This window comes from Octopus bimaculoides, chromosome 25 (genome assembly GCF_001194135.2).
Source record: "Octopus bimaculoides isolate UCB-OBI-ISO-001 chromosome 25, ASM119413v2, whole genome shotgun sequence".
Classification (NCBI taxonomy): domain Eukaryota; kingdom Metazoa; phylum Mollusca; class Cephalopoda; order Octopoda; family Octopodidae; genus Octopus; species Octopus bimaculoides.
In genome coordinates, this window is record NC_069005.1 from 30,052,808 (window position 1) to 30,063,894 (window position 11,087).

Below are 11,087 nucleotides of genomic sequence, written 5' to 3' on the forward strand. Positions count from 1 at the left end.
TTGTGTGTGTGTGTTTGTGTAATGTATGTTTGTATGTGTGTGTGTGTATGTGTGTGTTTATATATAATATGTATATAAAATGTATATTTATGTGTGTATATATTTAAAATGTATGTATTTGTATATGTATGTATGTGTATACATAAAAATGAAAATATGCATATATATAAGTGCAAGAGTAAGAAAAAACTAGGGAAAAGAAAAGAGAAGGCAATTGGCCACGGATGTTGTTATGATTGTATAGTTTGGAAGATCACTATTATGTGGTCCTGAGTTCAGTCCCACTGCACAGTACCTTTGGTCAGCATCTTCTGCCAAAGCTTTGGCTCAGCATTAGTTTTGTGAGAGAAATTTGGTATACAAAATCATGCAGGATCTCACCAAATGGACTGTACCAGTAATTTAATGGGGGGAAAGCCTTGTCATGCATAATGCCATACTGATTCTGCCTCACAGTTGCATTAAGAGTAAATGTGTGTGTGCGTGTGTGAAAATGTCTCAGGATTATGCTAAGAATACACATGTCTGTGGAATACTCGACCACTTTAACTATGAACCAAGGGAGGCTGTGTATGTTATTCAGTGGGCTAGCCCTGTCATATTGATTCTACCTGAAAGATTAATTAAAGGGTACACATCCATGAAATATTCTCAGGATTTCACTGTGGAATACACTGCCTTTTTTACTACTGTACACACACACACACACACACACACACACACACACACATCCACATCCAGCAGGTGTCTATTTGGACTATTAATTACACATCCATTTGTTTCTTCCAATGTAATCTTATTTGGTTAAGGCCCGTAGCTAAGTGGATAGGGTATTCAGCTCATGGGTGTAAGGCAGCAAGCTTGATTCCTGGTGACACATTGGGTCCTTGAGCAAGTTTCTTTCTCTCACGGTGCTCCAGTCCACTCAGCTGGCAAAAACAAGTTGTGCCTGTAATTCAAAGGGGCCACCCTTGTCACATTTCTGCATCATGCTGAACCTCTTCTGAGAAGTACATTAAGGGTACACGTGTCTGTGGAGTGCTCAGCCACTTGCATGTTAATTTCACAAGCAGGCTGTTCTGTCAGGCGGATCAACTGGAGGCCCTCGTTGTCATAACAGACGGAATGCCAATCAATCATTCGGCAAATCTCTCTAGTTATCAACATAGAATCAGAAACACCATGTTTTATGTTCTCCTTTTATGTTTATGCATATTTCCATTATACTTGTATATGTGTAAATAAATTAGTGTGTCTGTGTGTCTGTACACACACTGACTCACATACACACACTCTCACACACACAGTATATTTATTCATATATAATGCAAGAAATTTAATCCAAGACATCAGGACTCAAAAGTGCTGGCTGACATTATACTGAAGTGTCAATAGAAAATGAAAAAGGAAAAAAGAATAAAATAAAATATATTATTGATTTTTTTTTTGTTTTTTATCAGAAGTGTGAGTTCCATGATGTTTGAAATTGCATTGCAGTTGAGTAAATACCGTGTGTGTATGTGTATGCATGTATGTATGTACACACATATATAATTTGAATAAATTGTGTTTGAACAAAATGCTGGTTCCTAAAACATCATTATGTCTTCACTGTTGTTGTTATATATATATATGTATGTGTGTGCGTGTATGTATATATATATATATATATATATATATATATATATATATATATATATATATATATATATATATATATACATACATACATACATACATACATATCCATATATATATGTATATATATATGTATATGTATATATATATATATATATATATACATATATCCATATATATACATTTTGAAGTAATAATTAAAACAGTTCTTTGTCATATTAAGTTGGTTGGTTGTGTGGAATGTGGTTTGTTGTTGTCTTTCAGCATCAGGATTAACCTTAACTGAGCATACCTGTCATTTGAGGCATCCCACCCCTGAACATCCCGTCCACTTTCTCCTCTAGCCCTGCATTATCCAAATGCATTCTTGTGTATTTAAGGTGGGTTTTTTGGCTATGTAAACAACACTCAGTTCACTCTGTAAGGTCAATGTTGTTAGGAAGGGCATCTGGCTGTAAAAACCCTGCCAAAACAGACAGTGAAGACTGGGGCAGTGTTGTGCCTAGCCAGCCCCTGTCAAACCATCCAACCCAAGCCAACATGGAAAACGGACGCATGATCATGGTGACGGCGGCGGCGGCGGCTGTTGTTGTCGTCTGTCACCATTTTCAGTCCAGTGGCAAGACCAGGTCAAGATGACAGGAGATGGAGACAGATGCAGTGGACGGACAAGATGTCTTACTTGACACATCTTGCTCTCTGCACTCTATGATGCATGGTTGCAGCCGCTTTCCTCTCCATTGAACCACAAAAGTTTCTTCCACAGAGTCCACCAGATCAAGTATTCATATACATAGGTAGGCAGGCCCTAGTTTGCTAATTAACTCATAGCTGGAGCCCTGACAGGTGCTACTGCTCCAGGTAAGAGTAGACCTGGGAATATTTGTGATCAAGAGGTGGTTCCACGATCCTTAAAATCCCAGAATTACCAAATGAGGGCCCCCTCAACTGGATGCAGTTCAAAGTCATACCCAGGACACACTGCAGTGTAATTACACTGAGGCCCTCAACAATCTGATAATCTTCATTAAATCTGGGACTCCTGAACCAAGGTCCCTATTGCTGAAATGATCTTCATTAACATCGAAAAAGTCCTTTTTCTCTCTTTAGTTTTAACCTCAACCCACTCATTCCACACCAACCAACCATTCTAAGTTTGTCCACCTACTTTCATTGAACAGAATAAATAAATAAATAAATGAATAAATAAATAAATAAAGGATACATAAATAAGTTAAATAGACACAAAAACATACATGAAGAAGTAATGTTGTTTTCTTAATTTTTTTAAAAACTATTATTCCTGTTTTTTGTTATTGTCTTAACGATAATACAACTCCCCCTGCCATTTAATTACTAATTATCTGTATTTCTCTTATAGTTCCCTCTCTCTCTACCTTTACTTTGATGTTTTGGCCATATTATTATTATTATTATTATTATTGCTATGTTGTTATAGAAAGGTGTATTGGCAGTAACCGGTAGTGTTCCCACAAAATTCCTTGTGGTATTCAGTTACGTCCCTTTAAGTTTTGAGTTCCTGGCATTTTTTTTTTTTTTTACTTCTGGATTCCCTTCTTATCAACTGCCACTTCACAGCGTAGTATAAATGAAATGAAGCTAATATCCACATTCTTCTACCTAATGACTTTATCATCACACTTAACTGTCTTAAAGTAGATAATGCAATAATCCAGGATCCTTGTCCGGTACTGGATCGATCCCAAAATCTAATCAGTTTGTGCCGGTCACAGGGCCAAACAAGCCTGAAAGTTTCATCTGAATCCATCCAGCGGTTCTTGAGACATCTTGTCCACAGACAAACAAACAAACTCGACTGAAAACAATACCTCTGCCTTAGCGAAGGTGGAGATAATTAATAATCTGGTCTGATGACTTTGATTGCAGATGTTGAGTGACAACACACTAAGACATATATAAGATATGTAAAGGAAAACATCTCCATCTTCTTGCTTCCACCCACGCGCTCTCTCTCTCTCTGTCTCTCTCATTCTCTCTCTTGCCCCTCTTTTCCTTTTTCCCTCTCCCTCTCTTAGCCCCTCTCTTTTTGCCACACTATCTCTCGTTGCCCTCTCTCTCTCTCTCTCTCCCTCTCGCTCTCTGCTTTCTCTATCCTTCATTGTACACTCTTCTACTCTTCTCTCTCTCTCTCACACACACACATGTATGTGCGCATGCACACACACACACACACACACACACACACACACACAGTGAAGGAATCAGTGAAATTAGTATATTTTGCCACTCCACACACCCTTCATAACCACATCAACAACAACGACTGTATATTAATAATAATAATAATAATAATAATAATAATAACATTAATCGTTTCTGTTTCTATTTCAGTTCTACTGTTACTACTACTACTACTGTTGTTGTTGTTGTTGTTGTGATTGTTAATACAACATATTGATAATGTTACTGATGATGATTTTCTTTGCACCAATTTAGATGAGGAGATAGAATTCCTCTTCAGCATCCTCTCTTTTCTCTCCCTCCTATCTTTTTTGTCCTTCTTTCTCATCATCCTTTCTTCATTTGCTTCTTCATCTTCCGCCTCCACTCATACTCACTGTCTACCTCCACTCATACTCTCTGTCTATTCCCACTCATACTCTGCCTACTTCCACTCATACTTTACCTACCTCCATTTATATTCTCTGCCTACCTCCACTCATTCTCTCTGTCTACCTCATCTCATACTCTCTACCACCACTCATACTCTCTGCCTACCTCCACTCCTATACTTTGCCTACCTCCACTCATTCTCTCTGTCTACCTTTACTTAAACTCTCTACCTCCACTCATACTTTCTGCCTACCTCCACTCATCCTTCTTTGTCTATCCCCAATCATACTCTGTCTGCCTCCACTCATTCTCTCTGTCTACCTCTAGTCAAACTCTCTACCTCCACTCATACTTTCTGCCTACCTCCACTCCTTCTCTGTCTACCTCCACTCATATTCTCTGCCTACCTCCACTCATACTTTCTCCCTCCCATCACTTCACAATAAAGAACAAACTGTCTCCACAAAACACTCGAGTTAAATCCTGCTGAAATCTCACCTGGCCATCTCAATAAAACCAGGACAGGGTCCAGTCCTTGTTGCAGTGTGGTGACTTACATGCCTCAATAACCCTGAGAGCAATGCCAGTGGAGTGCCATAAGGCCTCTTATGTTAGCCCTGTCAGAAAACAAAGGCCGGACTAATATGGACCACCCCTTACCAGACATAAATAATGGATTTGCAAAGGACTGACACCCTTATCTAGATAAAGAAAAAGCAAAATTACAGAACCCTTTGATGACAAAGTCAAAACCAACAAGGATTTGGACCCTAGGGTTGAGAAGTCGAGGACAATGGCCTCTGCAAAAGGCTTAAGTAAGACCTTTAAAAAGGGCTGGACACTTAGCATAATGTTATCCCAAATTTACTGTCTTCATAAAAGGTGGAGTGTTCAAGGGTGGAGTGTCTTGATTATTAGGTTTACTGTTAATGCTGTGAGCTGGCAGAATTGTTAGCACGCCAGGCGAAATGCTTAGCAGCATTTCATCTGCTGTTATGTTCTAAGTTCAAATTCACTCAGCAAGTGTCTTCTGCTATAGCCCTGGGTTAACCAAAGCCTTTGGTTGATGGAAACTGAGAAGAGTCCATAATGTGTGTGTGTGTGTGTGTGTTTGCCCACCACTATCATTTGACAATTGCTGTTGGCCTGTTTATGCTCCCTGTAACCTAGTGGTTCAGCAATAGAAAACTGATAGAATAAATACTGGGGTTGATTCATTCAATGTAGTTCTGTATATTTCTGGACACTGCAAACCCACGCAAATGAACTGATGGAAAATGAAATAGGAATTTTGAAATGAGTTTCTGTAAAACTAGTTTTTAAACATCAAATGGCTAGTGGGGGGGGGGGGACCAATATGTAAAAGGGATCAAAGGGGTCCATAGATGAAAAAAATGGTTAAGCACCACTGCTCTAAATGGTTGCTCCACCGGCTACAAAAAGCATCCGTATCACTATTGTATGACACTCTATGCTATGTCCAAACCAAGGGTGAAGGGGTCACTATTGGGAACACCTCGTTTCATAGGCCAAGTGGATAAGGGCTAAGCTTGGGGGTTAAACACCTATATATACCACCACCACCACCACCACATCTTTCATTCTTTTTCTTTTCCCTTTCCTCTTCCATCCTTGCCCATCCACCCTGTTCGTCAACCACACATCATGCATCCCTGTGGCGGTTTCTTTAATCTTCCTTTGTTTCAGCGGCAGAAAGACAACAACAAGCACAACAGATGACCACCACCACAGTTTGTCACCTGCCACAACAACAATGATGGCAACTGTAACGCTGATGCAAACAACAACAATAACAATAACAACAACAACAATGATTATCGATGATGATGATGATGATGATGTTAATGATGGATTTCCAATGTTTTTTTTTCTTTAATTTACATTGTTTTCTCCCCTTGACCATCTTGAAACTAATTCTCTCTTTTTTTTTTTCTCTTCTCTTTTCTCTTCCCCTCCCTCTCTCTCACTCTCTTTCTCTCTCTCTCTCTCTCTCTCTCTCTCTCATGCACACACACATACACACGTGAACATCCACTCACTCACACACACTCACTCGCACCGATATCAATACCGTGTGCGTGTACTCGTCTGTGTGTGTGTGTATGTCTCTCTCTTTCTCTGTCTATCACTCTCTCTCTCTCTCTCTCTTATCTATCTATCTATCTGTCCTTCTGTCTTGCTCTGTCGCTGGGTCTTCCTGCTCTCCCCAACCGTCCGTCCGTCCGTCTTGTCACCAGTATTCTACAATATCACGTAAATTTGTTGAAGTCATGAATGATTACAACACAACACAGATAGACTACAGGGACCGGTGTAAAGCACGCATAAAGAGGCAAATGGAGATAAGTAAGGCTACAATAGATTTGGATTTCACCTTCTTCTCTTTTCTCTTCACTTTTAATTCACTTTTTCCTTTCTTTCTTCCTTTCTTCACGTCACCTAGCTGTAGACTACTTTCTCTGGATGGACGTCTAAGCGTGTGTGGATACGTATGTGTGTCTGTTTGATATGGTGTGCATATGACTCTGTGTCTGTGTGTATGTATATATATGTGTGTGTGTTGGTGTGGGTGTCCAACCCATGCCAGCGTGAAAAATGGACATTAAATGATTGTGTGTGTGTGTGTGTGTGTATGATGCTTAAATATAAGCGTGTGTGTGTGTGTGTGCAGGTGTATGTATGTGTACTTGTGTATACTTGCTGGTATAACACATGCCATGTATGATATGCCCGATAATAATTAAGTACAGAGTACTGAAAAGATTCAGGACCTTTGTTCTGTCTTTGTTAGGAGGGGCGCCCACATATATCTGAAGTAATGGGGGAATAAAATAAACTAAAACGAAACCTTTCGTTATAATAAGGGACCAAGAAATGGGGACTTTGATAGAAGCTGGAGAAGGATGGATGATTAAATATCTTATAGAAACCATGCCAGATCAGACTGAAACTTGGTGCAGCTCCCCAACTTACCAGTTCCAGTCAAACCGTCCAACCCATGCCAGCATGGAAAGCAGACGCTAAACGACGATGGTGATGATACAGATGTCTCACTAGTCGTTTCATGTCCTGGTTTGTTTTGCATTTTATAAAGTCTTATGGTGTTGGGTGCACGGTGGGCCTGAAAAGCCGTATCTGTACACATGCAAGGAAGGATGAGAGTAAATGAGAACAATGAGGCTGGATGTGAGATGGCTGTCGTCTGACAAGATGAGGCAAACATCATTCACACATACACCCATTCATTCATTCATTCATTCATTCATTCATTCCAAAAGTTCTCCATCTGAGATTCTTATGTGAATAGATGCACACACTTGGGTGTATGCAGCAACAGCTCAACCAACACACCAACTCAACCACATATTTACAGACACCAGGAACTCTCATAACTCAAAATGTATTGTCGCTTTGTTAACAACTGGCTTGAACTCTCTCAAGTCAAAGAAAAAAACCATACATACCAGCCAATTCACCCAAAAATCACCGTCCGATCATCCAACCCTCTACTGTCTTATTTGGTAGTGTAATTCCTGAACATAAACACAAAAGATGGGATGGCCACGATTTGTGAGTCTTTTAGATACAAGCCTGGTCTATTAGTGCTGATCTGGGACTCAACAAGGAATTAAGACTTGCTCCACACGGAGTTCTGAAATGCAAATTAGAGTTATCTCCCTTAGATTGTAAACCTTTTCTCCCTGCAACCAAGCCTGATTCATTTCATTCTCTGTACTTAATGAATCACACACACAAGTACGTCTTTTTAAGTACATATACTCGTACATATGTATTTGTGTGTGTGTGTGTTTGTGTTTCTTTTTTCTGACACCATTTCTTTTTCTCTTTTTTTTTTCCTTTCACTTTTTCTCTTCTCACGAAACATAACTTGACAATATACCTATTTATATGTTTTTATATTAACGTACACACACACACATATTTATACACATGCACACGAAAATACGTGTATCTATGTATGCAAAGCTCTGTGTGTCTGTATATATATATATATATGCATACACATACACACTTGCACAGCCAAACATACATATATGCACACATATTTTAGCTGTGAATCTCCTATATCACTCTTCTGTTATATATGTGACTGTTTAAACATGCATGTTCACACATACACACACATACACTCATGCATTTTATCAATTGCTGCATTTCATCATCATCATCATCATCATCATCATCATCATCATCATCACCTTATTTCTATTTTCCTTCAGCATATCTGTGTGTGTGTGTGTGTGTGTGTGCATGCAGCACACAAACACACACACACAAGCATCTGTACAGGCACACACAAATACCTTCTCACAGTTTCTTACGATTCTGTTTGTAGCGGTCACCAGTGTCCAGACCCCGTCCATCTGTCCATCCTCCCTCTATATCAGAGCCACTTCCATTTACTTCCTTATTCTTGATGTTAATCTTCTTTTTCTCTTTTTTTTTTTTTTACCACTTTTTTTCTTTTCACTGACTTCACATGGAGAAAAAAAAGAGTCTTTAATTTGAATGCCTATTTTGTTGTAATTGTTGTTGTTACTATTATTATCATTATTACTATCGTTGTTATCATTATTATTATTAGTAGTAGTATTATTTTATTACTATTATTATTGTTGTTGTTTGTTGGACTGATAAACTTCATTTTGCACATATATATATATATATATATATATATATATATATTGTTCATTTAGATAGATAGTTTTTTTCATTTGTGTTTATGTTATTGACAGCAACTTCGAAGTTTAGAATAGTAGAAAGGAGAGTTGAAGGGGGCAGGGTGGGGAGAGAAATCTATTCAAATGGGAGATGGCAGTGCCATAGGTTTAGTATCCAGAAAAGTGATATTGATAACGACGGACAATTTGTCAGTTTTTTATTTGGGATAGAAGTGAGTGTAAAGTAGAAGAGGTTTATGGATGAAGTTAATGCTAAGATGGAGATATTCGGAGAGTTGGTTAAAGCATTTGGGGTGTGTCTGAAGGGTGCAATGATTTCCTCTTCTGAGATAAAGCATGGTGCATTCATTGCAAAACCCTGTCCACTTAATACTCTACAAACCCCTACCTGTTAACTTATTGCACACTTCAGCTGCCCTAAACCTCCACCTATCTCATCTTAATCATTAACCCTTTTTTCCTAATTCCCTCTCTCTACACAGATGCACAAACTTCCATCTGAAATTGCCCTCTCATTTGAATTCAGTTTCTCCCCTCTACAACATAGAATGAATAGTTAGGGTTTGCCGTAGACCCAGCTTCCAAGTTGCTGTCAATAGATTTTATCATCAATATTAGACTACACTTTTGTATTGGCTTCTTTATTCAAGCAATATACATTGTTATTCTATGCATATAAAAATACTTGTTTTCAACTATATATATATGTATGTATATGTATGCATATATATATATATAAATATAAATATATATATGCATATATGTATGTACATAAGGTGTAAGTTGTATCAACAAAGAGGTATGTCTCCCTTCTTTTTTCTTTGTTTTATTTTTAATTGTTTTTTATTTTAATTTGAGATTATATTAATTTTTCAGTTTAATTTAAATATATTTGTGGGTATTTATACGTGTGTGTATGAGAGAAAAGTTTTTTTTGTTTTTTGTAGTGGAAAGACAGGAAGGCGCTCAATATGACCTTATGTTAGAAATGTGTAGCGTCTGATAGTTTTGTCATGTGTTAAATAAACAGGTTTAGACATCTGGTCACAGTTTCTGGCAGTCAACCCCTTGGCCGACTGTATCTGCTCAACAACTGTACCCTCAGTAGATTCAGATGATGAGAACAGTTAACCCCTATTCTCCTACAGGGATATTGTTGTTGTTTGTGAGTTGTTTTTTTTTATTTTTAGAGGGTTTTTATTTTAGATGAAAATAAAATCCTGCCAAAAATTGAGGGGTTTTTTTTTGTGTTATTATATTAGGGGTGGGGGTTGTTTTCTCATCTTGCAAAAAATTTGGTGACCCCACTAATGCCTATGGCATGACAAAAGGCACCCAGTACACTCTGTAAAGTAGTTGGCATTAAGAAAGGCCTGCAGTGACAGAAATCGGGCTAAATCTGATATTTGAGTTTGACACAGCTTTGCAGCTCATAGGATGCTGTCAAACCATCCAATCCATGTCAGCATAGAAAATGGAACACTAAATAATGATGAGGATGATGAGGATGGATAGCTGCTTTTTACATGGTGCACCAGCATGGGTGCTTTCTATGTGGCACCAGTATCAGTAGGTTCACCAAGTAACTTGGAAAACAAGGACATCTCAGTTGAAAGAGAAAGATGAATGAGGGGGGGGAATTGGCCAGGTGAGAGGTATGGGTAGGAGAGATGGTCAGGGTTAACTGTCATATATAATTCTTCACATTTCTAATACAAGGATGTATTGAGTAAATTTCTAGTTTTGCACAGTGTGTGTGTATGTATGTATATATGTGTATGTCACATACCCACATACGTTTTGATACATGCAATACACTCTACAAGATTTTTTTTGATTTTAATCCAGGATTTGTTTTATTTACTTCTTCCCCCATAAATCCTTTTTACTAACAGACCTTCCCCAATCCCCCCTTGTTATTTCATTCCCTCAATTTCATAACCCCCCACTACGCTGCCAATGTTTCCTCACCTACATATGTGTGTGTGTATGTGTGTGTGTGTGTGCGTGTAACATTACATGGAATTCTTGGTGTTACTTATGTAACTTTATAAGTAAATGAAAAGTTAAGTGTGTGTATATATATATATATATATATATATATATATATATATATATATATATACACAC

At 38.1% G+C, this 11,087-nt stretch overlaps 1 protein-coding gene across 2 annotated transcripts in view; it reads left to right on the forward strand.

Moving 5' to 3' along the window:
* Window positions 1-11,087, forward strand: part of LOC106880788 (syntaxin) — a 213,815-nt gene that overhangs the window by 161,902 nt on the left and 40,826 nt on the right. For both annotated transcript variants that reach the window (XM_052976683.1, XM_052976684.1), the window contains exon 6: window positions 6,492-6,600. In XM_052976683.1, the coding sequence (XP_052832643.1) occupies window positions 6,492-6,600 (109 nt within the window). The remainder of the gene's footprint in view (window positions 1-6,491; window positions 6,601-11,087) is intronic.